The 26,310-nt window shown below is 40.4% G+C and overlaps 1 protein-coding gene across 4 annotated transcripts in view; it reads right to left on the reverse strand.

Annotated features, from left to right (window-relative positions):
• The window catches only part of TANGO6 (transport and golgi organization 6 homolog), a 192,695-nt gene that overhangs the window by 119,235 nt on the left and 47,150 nt on the right, over positions 1–26,310 (reverse strand). For 3 of the 4 annotated variants that reach the window (XR_015244733.1, XM_086689062.1, XM_086689061.1), the window contains exons 8-12: positions 22,885–22,997; positions 21,268–21,444; positions 17,859–17,991; positions 15,239–15,427; positions 7,628–7,762 (exon numbers count right to left, since the gene is read on the reverse strand). Coding sequence is in view for 3 of the 4 variants with exons in the window: in XM_086689062.1 (XP_086545188.1) it covers positions 7,628–7,762; positions 15,239–15,427; positions 17,859–17,991; positions 21,268–21,444; positions 22,885–22,997 (747 nt within the window). In the remaining variant the exon portion in view is untranslated. The remainder of the gene's footprint in view (positions 1–7,627; positions 7,763–15,238; positions 15,428–17,858; positions 17,992–21,267; positions 21,445–22,884; positions 22,998–26,310) is intronic. The other variant, XM_086689063.1, reaches the window with a different exon arrangement.

The following is a 26,310-nucleotide window of genomic DNA, read 5'->3' on the forward strand; positions in this document are numbered from 1 at the left end:
GAAATACAATAAAAAATACGCACATATTCATATCCCTATAATCTAGTTATGATTATTATCTACATTATAAATGGGGGAAATGAGGCACAGAACAGTTAAATAATATGTACAAGGTCACACAACCGGAAGATGGTGCGATATGAATTCAGTAGGTCTGGCTCCAGAGTCCACACTCTTACACAATACCCTACAGAGTCTCACTTGAACAAATAAAGCAGTTTTTTTTTTTTAATTTTTTTTTAACGTTTATTTATTTTTGAGACAGAGAGAGGCAGAGCAGGGGAGGGGCAGAGAGAGAGGGAGACACAGAATCTGAAACAGGCTCCAGGCTCTGAGCGGTCAGCACAGAGCCCGACGCAGGGCTCGAACACACGGACCATGAGATCATGACCTGAGCCAAAGTCGGACGCTTAACCGACCAAGCCACCCAGGCGCCCCTAAAGCAGTTTTTTTTTTTTTAATGTTTATTTGTTTTTGAGAGAGAGAGAGCATGCATGAGAGTGTGGGGAGGGGCAAAGAGAGAGGGAGACAGAGGATCCAAAGCAGGCTCCGCACTGACAGCAGACAGCCCCACACGGGGCTCAAACCCACAAACTGTGAGATCATGACCTGACCTGAAGTCAGACACTTACCTGACTGAGCCACCCAGGCACCCACAACTAAAGGAGTTCTTAACTACATTTTCTAAAGTAGCTGGTCAGCATACAAAGGCATCATAGGTCTGGAAGTTATCGAGACAATAATTGGCAAGAGGGAATTTTTTCTGGAAAGTGAGAGTGAAAATTACATAAGATTTTATTCTCTCCTGCAGCTTTGTTCTATAATGCCATATGCCTTACTAGGAAAAGTGTATGTGCAGGCAGTAGAGAAATGAGAATCAGTGAGAATCTTTTTCTCTTTGAAAACACTAGAAATATTATCATATGAGGCTTCATGAGCCCTTGATATTTGAAAACCTTGCAAGTCTTAAAATCCTTTTTAGAACAAGGCAGGGTATTTATTACTAACTCATTCACTCGTTTCATTATCCAACCAACCAATCAAACAACTGCCTGTGTAAGATCTATGTAATATTCTCATTTAAATTCTAAGTCCGCAGAACTGTTACTGTTTGTTTTCCCCATCACTTTCCTTCCAAGTAAATAAAAACTTGAGGTTTATGTCAGGTTTGTACCTATAGAATTTCACCACACACCCCCCTCAGATTCCTTTGTTTAAACATCAGGAACTCTACAAAATTGACAGAAGGTAAAATTTCTAGCTTTGCAGAGTATGTTAACCTATCTGCATGTGTACGATAACTGACTACTGCATTGTTACTATATCTTAAAGGGAGAAGAGAATATGTATGTCCAGAATAAAAATTATGTTATCTGAGTAAAAGGCCAATTTTATCAGGAATCTGTAGAACTGGGAGAGATATTTTAGTAATAGAGAGTGATAGATATTTAGATAATTTTGTGAGTATTACCATTATGCTAGACTTCAGCTCGTGCCTCTGTAGTATTATGGGCATTTGTTTTTACTTTAAGTGTCTGAAATGGGAAAATCTATTTATAGCAGGAGTGTATGGCCTCTTTTTCATTTCTATTGTACACAACAATTACTTCTTAAAAGAAAAAAAAAAGAGGGGCGCCTGGGTGGCTCAGTCGGTTAAACGGCCGACTTCGGCTCAGGTCATGATCTCGCAGTCTGTGAGTTCGAGCCCCGCGTCGGGCTCTGTGCTGACCGCTCAGAGCCTGGAGCCTGTTTCAGATTCTGTGTCTCCCTCTCTCTGACCCTCCCCCGTTCATGCTCTGTCTCTCTCTGTCTCAAAAATAAATAAACGTTAAAAAAAAAATTAAAAAAAAAAAGATAACTAGACCAATGGAACAAAATAGAGAAACCAGAAAGAGACCTATATAAATATAGTCAATTGATTTCTTTTAAGTTTATTTTTTTAATTTAAGCACAGTTGCCACACAATGTTACATTAGTTTCAGGTGTGCAACACAGTGATTCCAATATAATCAACTGATCTCTGCCAAAGAAGGAAAGTCAACACAATGGAGAAAAGACAGATTTTCAACAAATGGTGCTGGAACAACTAGACATTCATGCAAAAAAAAATGAATTTAGACACTGACCTTACACTATCACAAAAATTAGAGAGAGACAGAGCACGAGTAGGGGAGGGGTAGAGACAGAGAGAGGGAGACACAAAATCTGAAGTAGGCTCCAGGCTCCGAGCCGCCAGCACAGAGCCCAATCCGGGGCTCGAACTCACAAACCACGAGATGATGACCTGAGCCGAAACCGTGAGTCAGTGACTTAACCGACTGAACCACCCAGGTGCTCCTAAATGGATCATAGATTTAAATGTAAAACTCAAACTATTAAATTCCTACAAGAGAAGAGAAAATCTAGATGACCTTGGGTATGGCGCTGACTTCTCTGATAAAATACTAAAGAAAAAAGTCCATTAGAGAAATAAGTGATAAGCTAGATTTCACCAAAATTTAAAATTTTTTAAACTTTTACTCTGCAAAAGGCAATGTCAAGAGAAAGAGCAGACAAGCCACAGACTAAGGGGAAATATCTGCAGAAAGACACAGCTGATAAAGGACAGTGATCCAAAATACACTAAGAACTCTTAAAACTCAACAATAAGAAAACACGCAAGCAACCCAATTTACAAATGGGCAAAAGAGCTGAACAGACCCTTCGCCAAAGAAGATACATACACATACAGCATATGAAGAGATGCTCAGCATCATATGTCATCAGAGAATTGCAAATTAAAATGAGATACCATTATATACCTATTAAAATGACTAAAATCCAAAACACTGACAACAGCACAGCTGGTGAGGATGTGGGGCAAGAGGAACTCTCATTCATTGTTGGTGGGAATGCAAAATGGTACAGTCACTTTTGCAAGACAGTTTGGCAGTTTCTTACAAAACTAAACATACTCTTACCATATGTTCCAGCAACTGATCTCCTTGGTATTTACCCAAATGACATGAAAACTTCTGCCCATACAAAAACCTACACATAGATGTTTATAGCAGCTTTATTCATAATTGCCAAAACTTGGAGGGAACCAAATGTCCTCCAGTAGGTGAATGGATAAATAGATTGTGGTACATCCAGACCATGGAATATTATTCAGCACTAAAAAGAAATGAGCTATCAAACCCGACATACATGGAAGAACCTTAAATGCCTATTACTGAGTGAAAGAAGCCAGTATGGAAAGGCTACACAGTATATGATTCCAAGTAAATTACATTCTGGAAAAGGCAAAACTGTGGAAACAGTAAAAAGATCAGTGGTTGTCAGGGGCTGAGGGGAGAGAAGGGTGAAGAGGCAGAGTGCAAAGAATTTTAAAGGCAGTGAAACTATTGTGTAAACAATATCATAATAATAGATGTGTGTCATTACACATTTGTCAAAACCCATAGAAGTGTTCAGCACCAAGAATAAACTGTAATGTAAACTGTAGGCCATGAGTGATAATGTACCAATGCAGAATCAAAGACGTAATAAATGGATCACGCCAGGGCAGAATGCTGATAATGGGGGAAGCCGTGCTCTCTGGGGCAGAAGGTCTATGGGAAATCTGTGTAACTCCTGCTCAATTTTGCTGTGCACCTAAAACTGCTCTAAAAAAGAGTCTATTAATAAAATACCCAACCATCTTTTCTTCCAGTTTTCAAGCTTCTTAGTCATTGTTGGATTCATCTTATTTGAGCGAGTAACTTCCCTAATCACCATAGGTGTAGGTGGATTCTGAATCAAATAGTTTACAAGGCAATTAAAGTTATGCATTCCTTCAGTTTCATAAGCCTACAGATTTCCCACTATGAGAATAATTAGGGAAATCTAAGACTACAGGTGCCAACTATTTTGTTCACAGATATTCAAAAAAATGTTGAGGTATAAAGTAATATTCACTTAATTGATAGATGAGAAAACGGAACCACTAAGTAATTATGAATTATTTTTCAAGGGTCACCGGAGGCCATATCAAAGTTGAGAATTAAACATAAAGCCCTCATTTCTACTCCTGTCACTGCTTCTCATCACAGATCTCATATCCAGACTTCAAAATTCTGTGTAGAAGGCCTGAGGCCTGAAGGAGCAGCCCGCAGGTGAGTGACAGATTCCTTTATCTGGCTGCCTCTCTTCCAGGATCTCTGGAAGGCTTCAGGAGTGGAATGGGCAGAGCTCTGTCAGCCCACCTCTATGATTTATTTCAGGGCGTCAAGAGTGAACCAGCTAGATGGTGAGTTGTTCTGAATTTCTGCAAGCTTTCAAATTTAAGAACTGGGGAATGGACTGGTAGGGGTGGGAGGGGGGTATGGAGTGGTGGGAGGGAGTATACCTGCTAAGGGAAGCATATGAGGACCAAAGTGACAGCCAGAGGACAGCATGCATACACTGAAAAAGCCCCACAGGAGGCTCTACGAAGCTAGCCTAAGGGGCATACGTCTCCTCATCCGGCCTTACTCTGCTCCAGTGAGAATCACTACTTTGGGAGAATCTGAGGGTTTCTTCCAGCAATAAAATGCTGACCTAATTCCATAAAATATTTATGTGTATTCTTTGTGTACTCATTTCTATATATCACCTATGTTTCTCCAGATACTTTGCTGAATAGTTAACATGTCCAGTTCTCATCTGTGTCACTGAATTTATTTACAAGTGGTATTTTAATTTTGGTTCTAAGTCAGCATGCAGTATGCCCTGTTTTATAATAAGCTGCACATAAAGATACTAATATGAATCTTTTTTCAAAAACTTAAGAATTCATCAGATTTACCACAGCCACTAGAAGGTAACCTCCATGAGGGCAAAGAGGCACATGATAAATACTTCTTTTTTTAAAGTTTATTTATCTTTGACAGACAGAGAGAGCAAGGGAGGGGCAGAAAGAGAAGGAGACAGAGAATCCCAAGCAGGCTCCATACTGTCAGGGTGGAGCCCAATATGGGGCTCGAACCCACCAACCATGAGATCATGGCCTGAGCCGAAGTCGGATGCTTAACCGACTGAGCCACCCAGGTGCCCCAATAAATATTTCTTGAGTGAGTTCACTCTATGATACTCTCAGAAAATATGGTATGAGACCTCAGTATTCGGGTTTGAGTCCCAGCCCCACCACCCTGATCCTCCAAGCTCAGATCAGCTCCATGCAGTGGTGCTATAGGGGACACGGGCCCTGAAACATCATCAAGAAACTTTACCAACATCACACTTTTACTGACGACCAACCTTGAAATTTAGAAAATGAGTTTGGAATTACACTTGTCTTGTTAGCAGTCTTAGACCTACACTTTCTCTAAATTGACTCCTCTTCCTAGATACTGTGCTCTAATAATCATCTTAATTACATAAATTAGAAAGGAAAGAAAGAAAAGTTTAAATGCTGTTAGATTCTGTTTCATCAGCTGAAACAATGAACTCTAATCAGAGATTGATTTAGTATAATCTAGACTCTGAAGCAAAAGTCCTAGCCTGACAATGACCATCTGAAAACATAATTAAGAATCATGATTTTTTTTTTCTATTACAAAGACAGAAAACCCAGAATTACTATAGAAGCCCCTTATGAATCCATGAGTCAAACAGAAAAAAAAATTAAGAGATCTAGGGCAAAAGTACAGGGTGACATGTTTATGTTCACTTAACTAAATGCAAAGTCAGAAGAATCCAGAATGTCATCAGTGAGTCAGGATGGCTCATGGAAGGGCAGAGACAGGTAAAGGATGGTACATTTGCATCAGCTAGGTGAATCGTCCTTAAAACATGACTAATTTACATAGCCAGTCCCCAAACAACGGGCTTCTAGAAAGGGAAATGGAAATATCTGCGTTCGGGGCGCCTGGGTGGCGCAGTCGGTTAAGCGTCCGACTTCAGCCAGGTCACGATCTCGCGGTCCGTGAGTTCGAGCCCCGCGTCAGGCTCTGGGCTGATGGCTCGGAGCCTGGAGCCTGTTTCCGATGCTGTGTCTCCCTCTCTCTCTGCCCCTCCCCCGTTCATGCTCTGTTTCTCTCTGTCCCAAAAATAAATAAAAAACGTTGAAAGGAAATATCTGCGTTCTATTTTCCATTTGGGACGTGGTACAAAATTATAGGTGTTAAGTAAGAGAAAAGAAAAGCATAAAGACGATACTCTCAACTTATGGACACAAAGACTATTCTTAATATTCAACCAGAAAAACAAAAACCAGTCAGGCCAACCAAATCCAATAATACAACTTAATAAAAACTAGTCCACTGATGAACCCCTCCTTGACAATTTAATGGCAGGGATATATTAGGACTTCAGAAAATGAACCAAAAATGTTTTCTTCAAAGTACATGGAAAATATAAAATTTGGAGTGCTAAGTACATCTACCAAGAAATGGGCTTCACATTAACAACAGACCCAAATAAAATTCCTCTTCCCCTTAAGGACAAGCTTTGAAAGGACACAAATTCTAATATATCACAAATCAGTATCAGATTTGAATCTTCATATTAAAAAATCCATTCCCAGAGGGTTCTCCGCTCATTGCTACGAGTCATGACCTGTCTGATTTTGGGTCAGATTTCATTACATTCGCATCAAGCTTATTCTGCCTTCTTACAGTCTCCTAACATACACACATGCCCACCTCCCTTCTTGTCCGGCACTCCTCTGACTCTCGGTCTCTGTAACTCAGCTACACACTGGCTTCTGTTAGTGTTTAAATATACCAGGCTCTTTTCTGCTTCCCAGACTTTGTATGTGATGTTGTCTTTTAATGACTTTCCGCCATCTGCACCCTGCACACTCCCAAGCTCCTATTCACTGTTCAAATCTTAGCTCAAACTTCTACTTCTCGGTAGAAACTTTCCCAGCCTAGGTTAGATGTTATGTTCTCTTGATACCCTCCTCTTTTCTTTTCAGGCACTTCATTCAATTCTAAGTACATCTTCTGAAGAGTTATTTAGTGTCTGACTCCCTCACTGGCTGTAAGCTTCATGAGGGTAGGGACCACGTTTGCTTTGTCCACGGCAGTATTCCCAGACCCTTAGCTCAGTGTCTGGCACAAAGCGGTAAGCAATAAATACTTTTCAAGTGAATGAATTTAAAAATTACAAACTAAGTATATAAAAGATACATGCACGGGACACAAAAACTTTAACAGGCCACACATGATGTGGGTTGAACAATGGATCCTGTGCTAAAACAGAACTATTCCAAACAGATGGAGTCCTAAGCAATCAGGAGGTTATCCAAGTTTTCCCCCAACTACAGCAGCGGGGACAAGGGCTGAGTTTTGGAGAGCCCTCGGAGTAAGGGGCAGAAAACCTAGCATTCGCCACAGATGCAAAACACTGTGCCAGGTATTTCCAAATCGAGCTTGTGCCAGGTCAGAAAGGGCCCTGCTCTTCTGACAGTGAAGTCTGAGCAGGGGACAGGGTGGAAGTGGTACGATCTTCTCGTCCTCTGCTTTGGGGAGCATTCTCATTAGCAACCTGACCTGTTTATCCTAGTCCTCCTGAGCGCAGCCTCATTCTGTTTTCTCACAAGGGTGAGAAGGGAAGCAAGAGGTTTCTCTCTTTCCTCTTCCCTCCTCCCTCTGTCCAGGTGGGGCTCATGTGTGCCACTCACCTGAACAGCTCCTCCCAGCATGACAGCCACCAGCCCCATGGACATGCTCAGCGTCTGCGATTCCACGGTGCTCTCTGCCTGGTGGGCCAAGCTTGCGCACGCTCGCTGCAGGGTTGCTGCAACAAAGTCCACAACCTACACAGAAATAGAATTTAGAATCAGTGAGGAATAAGAAAAACAATCTCAAAATCCTCTTTACATCCTATGTCCACATCCTCACCTTCTTCCTCATCAACACATGAAGGCAAGAACCTGCAAGAACAGGCATGGTGCTCCGTGTCTTACACGCACAGTATCACCTACATCTCACGTCAGCTCTGGGAGGTCAGTGTTTCTGTCCTCATTTTTTTTTCCTAAGGTAAACTCTACCCTCAATGTGGGTCTTGAACTCACAGCCCCACGATCAAGAGACACATGCTCTACCGACTGAGCCAGCCCAGATGCCCCCGTCCTCATTTTTTGATGAAGAATCTGTGAGCTGCTCAAGCCCATACAGTCAATAAATGGGAAAGCCCATTTATACTTTCCCAAATGTTTTAATATACTAATCCAACTTCCTTGACTTTTCATGAATTTTGCCAGGAAATTAAAATGAAAAATAATTCGAGACTTTCTGACCATCTTAAAGGGTGCTAAATCTGCTTCTCCTAATGAGGCTTCCTCAAGGACTCCCCTGCCCCAACCCAGTTATGAAGGTCTGATTCCAATAAGCAGAGAATGGGGGGAAAGGCATTCAGTATTATCTAGAATAGAGTCCTCAAACAATCAATACAAATGATCCAGCATCATTTTTGTAAGTATCAAATATTTTTAAAGGATTCAGATCATCCATATATAGGATTTTATACAGCATTTGGCTACCAATTAAGCTTTAAATGGAATTAATTTGGTCAACTTCATTTTAGCAGCACTTGTATTAATCACCTTAAGTAGAAATACCTTTGAATAAAAGTGATCATACACACATCCGTGCTTGTGCACATACGCATGTGCATGCACGCACACACACACGCATATTTAGGATTAATGGCTCAAAAGGGAAAAATCATTTTGAAAGTGGTACAGCTGACATAGGTCATAATAAGCCTCTAAATACCATGCAAGCTTGCATATTTAATTCTCTGGGCAAATCACATGCTAGGCTAGAGTCTTTATTGCAAGCTTAAAGTAAGGAGAATGGCTTGTTAACACTTGTCTTTGGAGCAAGGCAGGAAACTAGAAAGGTTATTAAAAGTTCCACTTACTGAAATGAACAAATGCTGGTTGTGGCAATTTTCACCACTCTCTCAAGGCTGAGACTTTACTGATATTAGAAGTTACAGACACTGGCCTTTCTAGAGAAAATGCTACATTTCTAGAGAAAATACTTGGGTCACCTATTTTGTCTCTGAAGAGTTTCCTAAAGCACCCCTTGATTATGGGAAGCTTCTGCTTCAGCACAAATGTATTGTTAACTTGCTGGAATAGAACTATCTAGACTTCCCACTTTTTGTAAGTCCCTCTTTGCTATACATTTTTTCTTCTTTTTTTTTTTTTTTTAGACGCCACAAAACAAGTAGTATGATCCTATTTTTGTCAAGAAAGAAACTATGGGGGCACCTGGGTGGCTGAGTCAGTTAAACGTCTGACTCTTGATTTTGGCTCAAGTCACAATCTCACAGTTCGTGGGTTCAATCCCTGCATCAGGCTCTGTGCTGACAGCATGAAGCCTGCTTGGGATTCTTGGTCTTTCCCTGTCTCTACTCCTCCCCCACTCATTACCCCTCTCTCTCTCTCTCTCTCTCTCTCTCTCTCTCTCTCTCCTCTCTGGCTTTCTCATAATGGACAAATAGTGGTGCCTTGGTGGCGCAGTTGGTTAAGCATTCAACTCTTCACTTCAGCTCAAGTCATGATCTCACAAGTTCGTGAGTCAGAACCCCACGTCGGGCTCTGTGTTGACAGTGCAGAGCCTGCTTGGGATTTCTCTCTCCCTCTCTCTCTGCCCCTCCTCAGCTTGCTCTCTCTCCCTCTCTCTCTGCCCCTCCTCAGCTTGCTCTCTCTCCCTATCTCTCTCTCAAAAAATAAATAAATAAACATAAAAAAATTATTTAATATGTTTAATAAATAAACATAGGAAGAAAAAAAAGAAACGATGTTTGTATACATGTAAAAAAAAAACCCACAAAAAACAAAAAACAAAATACCTGGGGGCTGTTAATTGCAATTTGATAGCCAGCTGTTATTGTCACCCCTGAAGTGCCCTTCAAGCTTTTTTCTTGTAACGGCAAAACCGCCATACCCGTTTCCCATTTGGACAACAGCTCCTCCCTGCTTCTACTCATTTCCTGTGACTGGTGGGGCTACCAGCCACAAAGATAGGTAAGAAACGGAAGCGTGTTCTAGAATTCACATACGTTGTGGAGAGGAGGAGAGGTTTTTACTTTCTACTTAAGCATTTTTGTGAAGTTACATCATCTAAAAAGCTGAATATTCCTGCAAGTTTATAATGGAAAATAGCAGTGCCCTACCGCATTTCTCCCTGTCTATGGCTCTACAGAGGCAGCCGCTTTTAATAGTTTAGGTGTTTAACAAGAACATAAAGCATTTACTATGTACCAGGTACTGTTCTGAACACATTACAGATATTAACTCTCTTAACCTCCCGATCACCCCCTGGAGCTGTATAAACCTGCTGCCGGCATTCTGGCAGCCGAGTGGAAGCGGGCTGAGGCCTCGCTGTTGAGTCTGCAGACAACAACCTAATCCTCCGCTTTTTCAGTTTCCTGACGCCACCCAAGTTCAACGTCGCCCAAGAATATTCCTCCAGTCTTCTGCTGAGGAGGGGAGGTGTCTGCACAAAGTTGAGGAAGGAATCCAGGAGTCTACCCAAGCTTGCAGAGCCTTTCAACCTGTTTTAAGCTCTAAATTCAGCTGTATCTTTACAGCTTAATCTAGCACCTCCAGTCTTTCTACTGTTCTGCAAGCAGAAGTAGTTTTTATTTCCCTAAATAAAATATTAACAGCTTTATTGAGGTACAGTGCTTTCCTTCTTGACTTCTCCCCTGCAGGCACTTAAGATTTCTGAGTTGCTAAATCAGCTATTATTTTCCAGTTTCCAAATGGTGTTATTCTCTTTTATCTGCTATCTCTCCTCTCCTGCTCTGTTGGCCCCTGTGGTTTCCAGAAGGAGCACATAAACACATGCGTTCAATATACTATCTTTAGGAGCGCCTGGGTGGCGCAGTCGGTTAAGCGTCCGACTTCAGCCAGGTCACGATCTCGCGGTCCGGGAGTTCGAGCCCCGCATCAGGCTCTGGGCTGATGGCTCGGAGCCTGGAGCCTGTTTCCGATTCTGTGTCTCCCTCTCTCTCTGCCCCTCCCCCGTTCATGCTCTGTCTCTCTCTGTCCCAAAAATAAATAAACGTTGAAAAAAAAAAATTAAAAAAAAATATATATATATACTATCTTTAATCAGAAGTCCATACTTAAATTTTGCGCTTCCTTGTGGTTTAAATGCTTTTACAATGAGCATGCGTTAACTTATGTTAGAAGTGTTTTTAACATATGAGAAAGAACGATCATATAAACCACTTCTACTGTGCCAAGTACAGCGATCCAAATACAGAAAGGTGTAAAGGGTGGTGATTTTCTGAAAGGGCAGAAAAAAGGAAATCTTGCGCATTCCATTCTATTTACACTGGCCTTCTGGCTAAGCCGTCCATACTGAGCTCGAACACTCTTCCCTGCGGTATCTCCCTGGCTCCCTCCTTCCCCGCTTCCAGATCTTGGCTCAAAAGTCATTTTCTCAGTGAGGCTCTCCACAACCACTCTACTTACCACATGGCCTCTACATCCCCTTTCTTTGATTTTTCTCCCTGGAATTATCACCATCTAACACTCTGTGTGCTTCTGCTTGTTTGTTGTCTCTCTCCCCCAAGTGCATGTGATCCCATGAGGATAGATATGTGTGTTGTTCACTGCTGTGTCCCTCATACCTAGAAGTGTAAGTGGCACATAGTAGGCCTTCAGTAAATATTTGTGGAATGAAGGAATTTGGGAGTTGGTGCAGGGCACTGTATCTGTACAAAGACCACCGAATGCCTCAGTTCTCTATCTTCTTGTACATCATCTGCCAACACATTTTATTGAATTTTTAATCTTTTAGCCATAAATACTTTAATACACATTTCTAACAAGGAGGTGTTTTGTTTTGTTTTGTTTTGTTAACATAACCACCACATCAGGGGTGCCTGGTTGGCTTAGTCGGTAGAGCATGCGACTCTTGATCTCAGGGTGGTTAAGTTAGAGCCTCAAGTTGGGTGTAGAGATTCTTAAAAAATAAAATCTTAAACACACACACACACAACTACCATACCATGATTATACTCAATAAAAATTCCTTAATACCTTCTATTACTTGGCCCATGACTGTTGCAAAAATGTCCTCATAGCAACTGGTATGTTTGAATGAGAATCCACACACTGCATTTGGTTGAGGTGTCTCTTAAGCCCCTTCTAAGCTAGAGAAGCCCTGCATCTTTTCTATGCCATTTATTTGGTGAAGAAACTGGATCATTTGTAGTGTACAATGTCTCACACATTCTGGAACTGGCTGATTTTGCTTCCTTATGGCACTAACTTGCTCCTGTACCCCGAGTTTCCTTGGTTAGATTCAGGTTCACATTTTACGGACTTTGGTTTTTTAGTTTTTGTTTGCTTGATTGTGGGGTTTTGTTTGTTTGCTTTTTGGGGGAAGAACCCTTCTCAGGTGGTGCCACATACTTCCTATTTCATTACATTAGGAGAACACATCTTGTCTGCTTACCTACTTCTGGTGATGTTAAGATGAATCACTCCATGCTGAAATATTTAGGGGAACATAAACCACTATCTACATTAACCCTGAAATCCACCAAAAATTAGAAGGAGGATAGAGAGGTGGAAATGTAGATAAATATGTGCTAAAGCAAATATAATAAAATGCTAGGTGATGGGTTTACAGGTATTCATTATAAAATTCTTTCAGATTTGAAGGTTTTCACAATAAAATGCTGGAGAAAAAACCATCAGTTGTTTTGGATGTATTTGACCTAATTACATTCATTATACCATACCCCTAATAGTTTCAGCAGACATTGATTACTACCTAGATCCATTATTTCATTAGAGGATTGCAAAATATAAATTTGTAGGTCTCTTTTGGAATATTTTAGCTGTGATTCTTACAGAAAGAAAATTTTTCGTTCATCGACTATTTGGTTACACTGAAATACAGTGCTGACAGAAAAGGCAAGATACATGCTTTACGATCTTTCCTTTTATTTATCAATTTACAAAATAATGAGTTGATGTCCTAGCAACTTCCAAAGATACTCAAAAGGGATTTTTTTTGGGGGGGGGGGAGGGGACTCAGGTTTTTATAACTTTGATGTGTTTCAATCCATTGCAGGCATTATTCTTTGTAATGCTCAAAATGCCCTAACCATGGCCAGTAGGAGATCTTTCACGTTGGCTCCTGAGTGCTACTCACATGACTTCATTAATCTCAGATATCTTCCTTTTATTCAGGTACAACAAGATGCCCTGAGGCTTACAGTGTACAATACCTGCCCTAGACCTTGAATGAACCTTTAATCCAATGAGCTTTCTGTTCTTTCCGCAGGACATGATATTTAGAAACCATAATCTGGCACTAAGGATGTTTATTGCTGCTAGGTTGTCTACTTCTTGACATGGACAGTGGAATGAGCAAGGAAGTATCTATTTTTTAAAAAGAAAAACCTGTGTGCTCGCTTCGGCAGCACATATACTAAAAAAGAAAAACCTGTGAGTTCATACTAATACTTCCAACTGAAATTCAATATTATAGTGATCTTTCCTTTGATTTTATATTCATAATTTTTTTTCTCATAGTGAAAATCTTGGTTTCTAATGATATTAACAAAATTACTTATAACAAGTATTATTTATAACTTATCCATATGTGTGTATATTTCAAAATAAATACTAAAATTACCACTAGCAGTAAAACTACTAAGTGTAATTTTTTTGTGTGTGGTTCTTTTCGTCTTGATACATTTTAACCTTAGCTGAAGGATAATTTAATGGGACAAATCACTTTTGTATCAGCCTAAAACCACTGTTCCTTAATTAGAAGCAAAGGGAGCTAAGTGCAAAAGCTCAAGTAATAGAGTATTCAGGCCATTTTCCCTTCCCAGCATCTTGAGACAAAAACGTAGGATCTGGGTGAAAAAGTCTTTAGGGAGCTGATACAAACACAGGAGAAACAAATCACCCTAATGGGTAACACAGGATCAGTGAACTGAAGGAAGAGGAAGCCAAGAAAGAAATCATGAACATAATTCTCATTAAACAGGCATGATAAGTTGGAGCTGACAGCTGCAAATTTTCTCAGCAGGAGCTATAGTGAAATGCTGCTTAGCAACACCCGAAGGCGGATGACAATGAGGACGGTACAAAGAGCTGAAGAATCAGATTTAAGCGTGACAATCATACCATCTTACAACTGACTATTCACCAGCAGAGGAACAACTAATTCTGTAATAATGGTAAAATATGGTGACTGTACTGCCTACACTTTATTACTTTTATTTTTAAAAAAAAATTTTTTTTTTCTGTTTAAGTAGGCTCCATGCCCAGTGTGGGGCCCGAACTCATCACCTTGAGATCAAGAGTCACATGCTCTACTGACTGGGTCAGCCAGGCACTCCTTTTATTTCCTATTTTTAAAAAAGCTGGTAAACATAATCTCTGAGCCAATACAATTCAGGCACTGATTCACATAGTTACACTACCCTGGAAACATTTAAAAAAAAATCTTAAAACTTCATAGGCTGTTGTGCAGATAGGCTGTTAGGTAGACCTATAAAATTTAAAGTGATCTTATTATCATTAGCAATTTTTTTTTTTCAAATTTAAGTTTTATAGGGGTGCCTAGGTGGCTCAGTCGGTTAAACATCTGACTTTGGCTCAGTTCATGAATTCGTGGTTCACGGGCTCGAGCCCCACATTGGGCTCTGTGCTGACAGCTCAGAGCCTGGAGCCTATTTCAGATTCTGTGTCTCCCTCTCTCTCTCTCTGCACCTCCCCCGCTCTCTCTCTCTCTCAAAAATAAACATTAAAATTTTTTTTATTTTAATTTTTGGAATCATGCTCAATATTTGATACATATTAGAATCATCTATGAAGCATAAAAAAATACAGATGCCCAGGCATTAATGCAGACATGCTGAATCAGAATCTCTACAAGTGGGCCAGGCATTCGTATTTTGAAAAAGACTCAGAGAATCGTATTCGCTCCCAAACTTGAAAACCCTGTGATACAACACATAAAGGTTTACAACAATTCTCAGAGCTTTCTGTGCATGAGAATCACCTCAGGAGCTTGTTGGACACGCCAGCTCCCAGAATCTCTCAAAGTGTTGATTCTGTCAGTCTGCTGTGGGCTCAGTAATCTGCATGTTTAAGCAGCATGCCAGGTAACACTGAGGCAAGTGGTATCAAACCATACTCTGGGCAACATTTTTTTTTAACATTTTTGGGAAAGCATGTAAAGAAACCAAAAGAAATAAATACTACCAGCCTGGGATCTGGAATGTGGCAGCCACTGACCTGAGTGATATTTGTGAATATCTGCTCAGACATCCTCTCGCACAGAATGGCCAACAGCTGTAGAACCAGCAGCTTCTGGCCCTGGCCTTCCACAAGAGTTTGGTGCTGCTCTAACTCCAAGACGCTTTTGCTGGAGAAGGGTTTTGTTTTTAACTCTGTCTCATTTTCCATGGCCACATGAGTCAATTCCTATAGCGTGGAAGAGAAGAAAGAGTGAAGAAAAAGTCTGTAGAAACAAGGGCTTCACAAACAGTGGGAAAACTGTTTCAAGTGTATGTTTAAAGATCTAGTCTGTGTTCATTGGAGCATTATTTATAATAGTGAAAATCTGGAAACAAATAAATGTCTAGGAATAAAAGAATGGATAAATAAACTGTATCTACTATACTGTAGCAGTTGAAATAAATAAACCAGGTATATATGGAAATCAAAAGAGAGAGGCCTCAAAAACAGTGTTGAATGAAAAATGGAAGTTGTACAATAATATGTGTATTATGATATCATGTATATAAAGATTTAAAACTTCATAATAAGGGGTGCCTGGGTGGCTCAGGTCATGATCTCGTGGTTTATGACTTTGAGTCCCATATTGGGCTTGCTGCTGTCAGAGCGAAGTCCACTTCGGATCTTCTGTTTCCCTCTCTCTGTCCCTCCCTCACTCACACTCTCTCTCTCAAAGATAAATAAAACATTAAAAAAAAAATTTAAGGGGCACCTGGGTGGCTCAGTCGGTTGCGTGTCCGACTGCAGCTCAGGTCATGATCTCACGGTTCGTGACTTCAGGCCGTGCATTGGGCTCTGTGCTGACAGTTCGGAGCCTGGAGCTTGCTTTGGATTCTGTGTCTTCCTCTCTCTCTTTCCCCCACCCCCACTAGTGCTCTCTCTGTCTCTCTCTCTCAAAAATGAATAAACATTTTGCAAAAAAAAAAAAAAGACCCCTTTGTTTAAAAGAAAAAATTTTAAACTTCATAATAAAAAAACATACATAAACAAAGAGAACTAGTTTGACAGACTTACTTTATCAGTATTTTTTATGACGTCTACCACTAGCCCTATTGAACCGAGACCTCAAGCCAAATAACATTTCCAAACCCTTTCTAGGGATTATTAAATGCTTTTAGTACCTTCTCCCCTAAGATATTTAGAACTAAATCTCTACTAATAGACAATTCACTGCTGTGGGTTTTATAGGCTCTTCCCCTATACTTTACATCATCAATTTCCTTGGGAAGGGGAAACCTTAAGTTCCTTAACAATTAATGCTTTACCAAAGTAACTGACAGTTTAGAGCAATGGGTTCCTAACTGCCTGGGAAATTCTGCTCCCCAGGGGGCATTTAGCAATGTGTGAGGACATTTTTGGATGTCGTAATTGGGGAGTGATACATCTAGTGGATAGAGGTCAGGGATGCTACTAAACATCCTGCAAGGAAGCACAGGAAGTCCCCGCCTCCCAACAAAAAATTATCCAGTCCCAAATGCCAATAGTATCAAGGTGTAGAAACCCTGGTTTATAGCAAAGCCCTTTGATTTTTGTTTTTAAACAATTTTTTTTTAATTCTCCGATTAAGAGCACATCTTCTTGGAATGTTATTTACAATGAGTGGCTAAGGAACACCTGGGTGGCTTAGTCGGTTGAATGTCCAACTCTTGATTTTGGATCAGGTCATGATCTCATGGTCGTGGGATTGAGCCCTGTGTCAGGCTCAGTGCAGAGAGTGGAGCCTCCTTGGGATTCTCTCTCCCTCTCTCTCTCTCAAAATAAATAAACTTAAAACACACACACACACACACACACACACACACACACACACACACACACACACAAAGAGTGGCTAGGTAAGGGGAAAAAATGTGAATATAGGAGTTGAGAAAAGCACCAAAAAAGTGGCCCCTACTTCAAGTTCTAGGAGTGTGTTAGTCCTGATTCTCTCCTTGCATTCCCCCATAACCACACCAACCTTAAACTCCAGAGACATTCTCTTAGAATAGACACTTTACTTAGGGAAAATAATGGAGAAGGCAACACGGGAGGACAGAGAATCAGAGATCACTGTTTACAGTCTCAAACAGTGCAAGTAAGGAGTACAATATGGGGTACAAGTTGCTGTCAGAGATTAGAGCAAGAGGAAGCACAACCATCAGCACTACAAACAGACCTGGAGAAGGTTTCAGGTGGTTACAAAATGAAACAAGAAAGGCAGGACTGCTAAATCTCCTTCCCAAATATCTGACAAAACAACAGTCAGAAAGGATAAGGGATTACTCCATAACTGTAAAACCTGCTATTAACTTCAAAAGAGTTCTTACTGTCAACACAGAGCAAAGATTAACCCTTTCATAGATCAATAGCTATGCTTTGGTCATCTCTAAAAGCTCAGGGCAGATTACCTCGGAAAATAGTTAGATCATATGTGTACTGCTGAAGGTAAGTTTTTTTCTCTTTTTACCAACCCAAAGGCTACTAAACAATAAACTGCTCTTACATCCTCTTATTATTTCTGTTAGATTAGGACCTGAATTTAAGGGGCTAAAATTACGATGGCCCTGAAAATCTGAAGGGGATCCTGGTATTGCCCTGAAATCAAGCTGACCATGTCCTTACCATGAGTAGTTCTTACCTGCAAGCAGAAGATGAAGAAGTCACCTGCCAAACCACACTCCTGGCAGTGGGATAACAAGTCCCCAAGGTGCTCAACCCGGCACTGCTCTGAGGACACCTTCTGGTACAAGGCTTCATCCTCATCTTCGTCACTGCAACATGGGGAAAGATTGATCTTGGCAGTGTCACCCAGAGATATTTTTTTTTTGAAACTCAACAAAAATCTTCTGAAGTAACATGGTATCAGGGCGCCTGGGTGGCTCACTTAGTTAAGCCTCCAGCTTTGGCTCAGGTCATGACCTCATGGTTCATGGGTTTGAGCCCCACGTTGGGCTATGCGCTGACAGCTCAGGGCCCGAGCCCACTTTGGATTCTGTGTCTTCCTCTCGCTCTGCTCCTCCCCCACTAGTGCTCTGTCTCTCTTTCTCTCTCTCAAAACTAAATAAACATTAAAAAAAAATTTTAAATTTAAAGTAACATGGCATCTTCGTATGGTAAATCACTAGAAAGATATCAAAACTTTGTTAAATTATTTTCCTCTTTCCCCATGCTGAAAAGGTATTTATTCTCAGAAGGGAGGATGCCGTGTCCTACATAACATACGCTAAGTGGGGGAAAGATTCATGAAGGAAGTGGCTTTTAGAATAGATGTTCAGGGAGCGCCTGGGTGGTAAGTCAGTTAAGCGTCCAATTTAGGCTCAGGTCATGATCTCGTGGTTTGTGAGTTCGAGCCCCACATCAGACTCTGTGCTGACAGCTCAGAGCCTAGAGCCTGCTTCAGAATCTGTGTCTCCCTCTGCCCCTCCCACACTCACACACACACTCTTTCTCTTTCTCTCTCACAAATAAACATTAAAAAAATGTTTTTAAAAGATGGATGTTGAGGAATTCTATTATTTCAATAAACTGAAAGAACAAGAAGGAATAAAGTATAGGTTGTATGCAGATATTTTGGTTCTGGAGGAAGAACATAAAGAAAGAAGTCTGCAAAGCAAGGTCAGATCAAAGAGGGCCCTGGATGCCATTCAAAGAAACTCAGACATTTTTTTGATGAGCCACTGAAGGTTTATGGGCAGTAAGGAAAAGACACTATCCTTACAGAGGGAGATCCAGTCAGTCTCAACTAATAAGAACCAATGAGTTGAAATATGAACAGGCATAAAGGCTCAGAAAACTGAGTAGGCCAAATTTCCAAGTAATAAAATATGGCTAAGTTATTAAAAGCAGTGTTACGCTTTCTGCAAAAAGTGTCAAGAAATTTCTCATGAGGTACTAAGGCTTTTAGTTTTAATTCATATGGTAAGTGAAAAAGCCAAGATACAATATTATCGTACTATATCATGGAAACAAACAAAGAGGCACAAGATGTACTAGAAGACAAAACACTAAAAAAATGTGAACAGTGAACAAGATAGTGGTTACTTTGTTTTCCTCTTTATGCTTTTTTGTATTATACAAAGAAGATATGTTACTCTTACGATTAAAGAAGGAATAACATTTTTTTCAGACCAAACTGAGAAGAGAATGATAGATGTCGCTTCTTCTCATTGAAAACTACAATTATTAAAGTTTATTTGGCCCCATCCCACTGGGCAGTAAGTCCCAATTTGCCAGTTCACTAATAACATGGCCTTTATATTCCTCTAGTAGAATGAATAACCTATAAACTAAGCTTAAGATTACTTCCTACATTATCCCAGAATCTTCCAGCATCCTTCAGATCAGTCATGTTATCTCCACCACATTTTACGTTAGGAAAAAAAAGCTGAAATGGATAAGTGTCACTTCTAAGCTTCTGTGAACCATCCCGTCAAAATGAAATACTATATTCAAATACTTTTTTAAAAAAGACATGACAACAATTAACTTAAGAAGCTCTATTCTTAAAATTTCAATGGTAAAGAGTCCATTCTGAATACTGTAGCTATATTTAGTTCCAGAAAAATAAAAATAAAAACAAAAAAGATCATGAAATCTAAACTGCTCTTTTAGTGTTTCTTTAAACAAAGCTTTTAAACTGGGGCTTCTGAGAAGAATGATAGGGAAAAGGTAAGTGGTGATACTGACCTGCCCTGAAGGGACTAGCACCACAAGCAAGATCTTTAGAACAAAAGATAAAATCACACACACACACACACACACACACACACACACACACACACACACCTCTGATACAGTAAATGCTAACTTTTTGGAGATACGGAGTGTCTTTAAGTATCAAATGAGAGCTATGGACCCTATTTTCAGAAAAAAAATTCAGGTTCGCACATAAAATATTTCTTGCGTATAATTTCAGAGGGACTATGGACCGCTACAAGTCCATGGAGAAACCCCAAGTTAAGGATCCATTGCTTCTGGAAGTAAAGACTCATTCACTACTGCCTATTCAATTTTTGCCTACCATGAAGAGAAAAACTGTTAATTTTGACATATGTGCACTAAGATATACACTAGAGACTTGTTAAGATAGCAATTAACTTTAACTACTGATAAGTCAAATACTATAAAATTCTCTACATAGTCACTAAATTGGTCCCAGATTAAACTCTTCCAAAGTGTTTTTAAAATAAACATGTTGAGAAATTTTAAACTCAGTTCAGGGGCATAGTTACAACTCTAAAACCTACTAGAGCTCAACAGCTCTTGGGAAATAAGTAGCTTGTGTTTGTACTGATGATTCTGTTTGCAGTCAATGTATGTTTTTCATTTTCCTCAAGTCCATCATACTGAAAGAGCGTTTTATAACTTCACTAGGTTAACCCTGAATAAAAAATTAAATTTGCACTATAACAAACAGCCACACTTTGAATGCATGTAAAATCTGAGTAGCTGCCAGCAGTTAAGAACTATATGGATTCTGGTCAATAGGAACTTATATTAAGAGGTAATAATACCTACACGTATCACCTAAAAAGTGGAAATAATTTAAAATATACTTGTGTGCCATTCCACTAACATTTATTAAGCACTTTCTAAACGATCTCTAGAAGAAAGAAACCCCCATCCTATAATTAACATAAAATATAGTTATCAGACAATTTCCTTTAAGAGTAAGTCTGACTCTGAACATACACATACCATTTAGAGAGTCAGAAAGAGAACTGGATCGTTAGGGCGCGGAGAGTAAATGTGTGTCTGCCCTTTACTCTGATTCACTGGCAAAGCCTTTGTGAAGTAAGTGGGCTTATGAGGCAGAGCTGTGAGGCTCCAGCAAATTGCACCTACTATTAGCTGGCATCCGGGGGAAAAAAACCTGCAGGATTATTTAAGGCACTCACATTTCACTTAGCGATTATAAATAGCAGCACCTCAGCTGCCTCAAGTCCTCGTTCCCGTTCTACCAGCGCCCCTTAGTGGACAAGTCAGGGAAGGGCCTTTTGGGTGCAATTCCATCAGAAGAGAGAGGGTAAAAGGATGGGTGGACTCACCAAACGGTCTCTTTGATGGTAATCATGATGCCACCTTGAGCGGCCGCTCTAAACTGACACAGAGAAGGAAGAGAGGACACAGAGTTGTCCAATCCTGCAAATCCTTTCAGGCTGGCAATTGCCTTCTTCCTCTCTAGCTTCCCCAGAATCCATAATAAGATCTCTTGGCAAAGTGACCTGGCAGAAAAAGCAGTTATAAATGAGCTTGTCAACTTACTCTACACATCTAACAAGATAACATAAAAAAAGAAAGGAAGACTGTCAGGTTCCACTGCATTCTAAATGCTGGCACAACCACCTAGTGCTACTGAAGTGCAGGACTGGAAAGTTATGCTTCCCGTGAATTTGGGAATATATCTAATATCCTGAAATTCAATGAGTGACTGGCTAATCTGGGCCCCAGAAGCAACACTGGTAAGACACAGGAGCTCCACATAATTAAAAAAAAAAAAAAAAATCCAAGCGTACCATTGCCTTTGGGTCAGGCCCTGTGAACAGAAGTTTACACTGACAAAAACCATCTATGAGTGGATCAAGAGCAGGTGACCAACAAACTCTTGCTGATGCCTCAGCCCCTTCCATCTGTGCCAATCAGCTAGGATAAGGAGGGAATAAACGTTCACTTATTCCTTCTCGGGCTCTGATGCGGACATGACAGTGCTGTGAGGATTTGGGTTTCAAAACTAAGACAAAGGTTATTTTACGGACAGTTATTTGAAGCCAAATGCACACACTCATAGTCTCCATCTTCCACTGTGTTTTCTCTTGTAGCTGTTGGACTAGTGATGTGCTGACCAAAAGTTAGAGTCTAAGGCAGTATGTGAACTTTGAAAAATATGTAAGAATGAGTACTTTCCTTCACCACTTAACAACGATGAGGACAACAATCATCTCTCAGCTATTTTCCAGGGACAGCGCTAAACACTTCAATGCACAGTCTTCATAAAATAACCCTATGAAGAAGGTAATATTTGTAGGGGTTTTCAAAACACTAAAAGTCAGAATTCTCTAGGACTTTGAAAAGGATATAAACCCTTAAAAGGAGGAAAAAACAACATAAATATCTGTGAAAAAAGAGACCTGATACAAAATGAAGCCTACTTAAAACTCCAATACAAAAGATTGTTTTCTGGGTGATTAAGAAATCCCTTCATTCCAAACAACACTGCGCAGCACTCATACTAAATCCAAGTCTAAATTACAGAGTGCCATGTTCAGATCCAGATTTCCCCAACTTGATTTCTCATTCCCCACAAGGTAGTTATGATCCCTTCTCTACTTCCTCCTTCCTAGACATGTAATTCCAGTATTTCTCATGGATCAAACACGGGCATGTTTACACATGTAAACAGGGGTTTCGTCTCTGATGTCTAGGACGGAGGCTGAGGAGAGCCATTCTAAAAATTACATCCAATCCCCAGCAATCTGAAAAGTGCTCTTTCTTTCCCCAGATGAGCAGAATAAGAGGATCCTCAAATGCTTTCCTGATTTTGAAACGAACGACAAAAAAAACAATTACAAAGTGAGACTAAGTTTTATATTCAAAATAAGACTAAGAATGACATACAAGAAAGATTTCACTATTTATAAACAAATAAGTTTCTCTAGATTGTTTACCTTATATGAGACACGCTTTGCTTGGTGAAACAGTATAGAGAAAAGAGCACACCCAAGACTGGAAGCAGGGAGTCCACTAAAACCGTCAAAGGTTCGTTCCCGACCACGTACACCTAGGGAAAAGAAAATGGCGAGAAGCACGGTGAGCACAAGGCCAGAGGAACAGGAATCAAACACCACACACCTACTAGCAGGGCTCAGAGTCTTATCTTAAGCAACGCTGTTGTCCTAAACTGAATAATTTTAGCTCTAAGACTAAGAAAACCATTTGAGATTGGCAGACAGGCTGAAGCACAGGGAGCCTGAACTGCAGCGGTGCCCTTTCGTGGGCGGCCTGAAGAACTGTCAGGCAAAATGGGTAAATGAACCCATTTTCTGACCCCTTCCTTTCCTGCTTTTGACTACCTTTGGGTCTCCCGCTAGTCTGCCTATTACTCATCTATGCAATAACTGTCTAATTACCAAAGGGCCTGCTCTCAGGAACTAACAAGCAATGCCAAACAGAAAAACTTAAAACTAGATTTGAAAATCAAAACCAAAACCAAAAACACGGCCTGCTCTAGAGTTGTCACTCTAATGTATGTCTGTCTGGGTGGCTCAGTCAGTTGCGCATCCAACTTTTGACTGTGGCTCAGGTCATGATCTCAAGGTTGTGGGATTGAGCCCCACGTCAGGCTCCTTAATGAATGTGGAGTCTGCTTGAGATTTTCTCTCTCTCTCTCTCTCTCTCTCTCTCTCTCTCTCCTCCCCTCTCGACTCATGCACACATCCACTCTCTCTCTCTCTGTCTCTCTCAAAATTGAAAAAAAAAAAAAATCTGTCATTCTTAACATGTAACTGCCATATGGGTATGTCCTATTCTCTCCAGTTCAATAAATGTTAAAAGAAATTACAACGCACTCCTAGCTCTGCATTGACTTTATAGGGTTAAGTGTGTGAGGATGCTGATTTTTGTTAACAGTAATTATGTCACACGTTTTAGTTGTCACTTCAAAAAGGATAGCACAAATGCATTCAACAAACTTTATTTGAACGCCCACTGGAATCAAAGCATGGTCTTAGGCACTGTAGTGAATACAAAAATGAGTAAGAGTTGTTCTCTCTCAATTGCTTGTGATCTAACAGGAAGAATAAAACAAGGAGACCAATTACAAAAATAATAACTCAAAACAGGTAAGTTAAAGAATTAAGAAGAGCAAAACACTATTTTTTTCCAACATTCTTTCTGTAAATCAGGGCCTCTGTAAGCTTCCATTTCCTCATCCTTAAAAATAAGACTGACCTTGGGAGACTGTTATAATTTTTTTTCCATAGGAGACTGTTATAATTTTAATAAGCTAACTGTTTAAAGAATCTAACACAGTAGGTGGAAGATAAAAATGCTGGCATAGTTCCGGGAATACATATTAAGAGTGTCAGTTCCTCAGCTTTCTCCTTTTATCATCATTATCTGTGTCCGCACTATCAGGTTTCAATTAATTTATTAATTAAGTTGTGTTGAAGTGAAGGAGGAATCATTGCTGTTTTGTGGGATCCTACAGGTCATGGAGGCACAAGCTGGAAGATGCTCTGTGCTTTTCCAGAGAATCCTGTCCCTTTAAATCAACCCTAATTTTTCACACTGCTTAAGCCTCCCAGCATCTCTGTGGAGCTTGATAACCAAGGAGTCAGCTTCCTGTGCATGATCTAATCTCCATAAACCCAGCTCAGTGGGGTGCATGGTACGGCAGTGTTCACAGTAATATGCAGGCCTAATTATGATATCATCAATTACAAGTGGTAAAAAGAGAGAGAGACAGAGAGAGAGAGAGAGGAGAGAGAGAGAGACAGAGAGAGAGATTTCCCCAGATCACGTAAGGGCCTATTGTTTGACTCTGCGGTCTGTGTTCCCAGAAGTAATCCCTGTGGAGCCATCCTTCCTTATCAGCATCTTTTATACAAAAAACAAAACCCAAATGGAGTTAACTCTCCTTTATTTACTGGCTTGACTGAGACACAGCACCTAAAATTTTAACATGAGTTCAATCGAGCCCATTTCTCAGGGGTATATGTTGTTATTGATAAATTCCTCCAAGTTTTAAGTTCTCTTGTCATACTTTTCTGAAGAAACAAGTACTGCTTTTGTATTTAGAAAAAAATCGATCAAAGAGTTTTCTCAAACAACTCAAATGGCCTCTTTTTGCCACTTATAGATTGTCATCTCCCTTCCAGTATTAAGAGGAAACTTCTCCTTATACTGAGCCCAAAGCTACCTTCCTCTAACTTCCTTGATGGAAGTACTTTGTTGTTGTTGTTTGAAAAGTTTTAGATGGGCCATTCAAACATTCTACCTTTTCCACAGGCCTGCTATGTATTTGACTGTTCAACTATTCATCCATTCATTCACTAATTCAAATATTTAGTAAGCATCTAACCGCCATTAATGACTTTCCTCCTATAAATTCCAATAGCACTTAGAGCTTGTAACACAGAGAATGTATAGTTCTCTCTCACCTCTTCAACTAGCCTAGAAGGCAAAAGTGAAGCTCTCTGTTTCAGCACCTATCACAATAGATGATTAAGTTGTGTTACCTGAATTTCTGGTGAATAAGCAGTTGTTACAGAAGTATACACTTTAAAGGAACCACATTGTTACTGTTCTTATGAAGCAAACAATAACTACCATTTACTGCAATGTCTACTCAAGAATAAACCAGGTTATTCAGCTAAACATTTAACATACAATCAATCCTCACCAGAGTCCTGCAGGTTAAGCATTTTTATTCCCATTCTAAAAATGTGGAAAACTAGGGCCCAGAGAAGCAAAGTTAGTGGAGCCAAGGAATTCTGTTAGTAAATGGCAGAATCAAGGTGAACAAAGGTCTGCCTGACGTAAAATCCATGCACAATCCAGAGACAGAGAGCAGTAAAGGTTGTAAGGGGGTGGGAGTAGGGGAAAATGGGGACTGACTGCTTCATGGGTACGGTGTTTCCATTTGGTGTGATGAAACAGTTCTGGAACTAGACAGCGATGATGACTGTGCGACGCTGTGAATGCACTTAATGCCAGCGAATTGTATACTTTAAGATGGTTAAAACGGTAAATGTTATATTATTTTCTAAAAGAACGAAACACGTACTCGTGGCCTCCCCAAACTCACCTCCCCCCGTGCCTGTTTGCATTGCTTCAGTCCCTAACCCACACCACCTTTACCCCAACCATCTCCCCTCAGAACCAGTAGGCCCCAGCCTGCCAGGCTATTAATAACTCCAGTCCTGCAAGAAGAGTTCCTGAGTGGCACCAGGAGCTCCTGCACCGCCTCCCCTTCCTCCTGCTGAGACTCTTCTCTATTATACAGCCGTCTTCTACCGAGTCTTCCAGGGGGGCTCCAGGGCCACAGCATGGCCTTTCCAAGGACAGCGCCCTCCTTCCAGTCTGTTGCCTGG

The sequence above is a fragment of the Puma concolor genome, chromosome E2 (genome assembly GCF_028749965.1).
Source record: "Puma concolor isolate L17-30 chromosome E2, mPumCon1.1.hap2, whole genome shotgun sequence".
NCBI classification, from domain to species: Eukaryota; Metazoa; Chordata; class Mammalia; order Carnivora; family Felidae; genus Puma; species Puma concolor.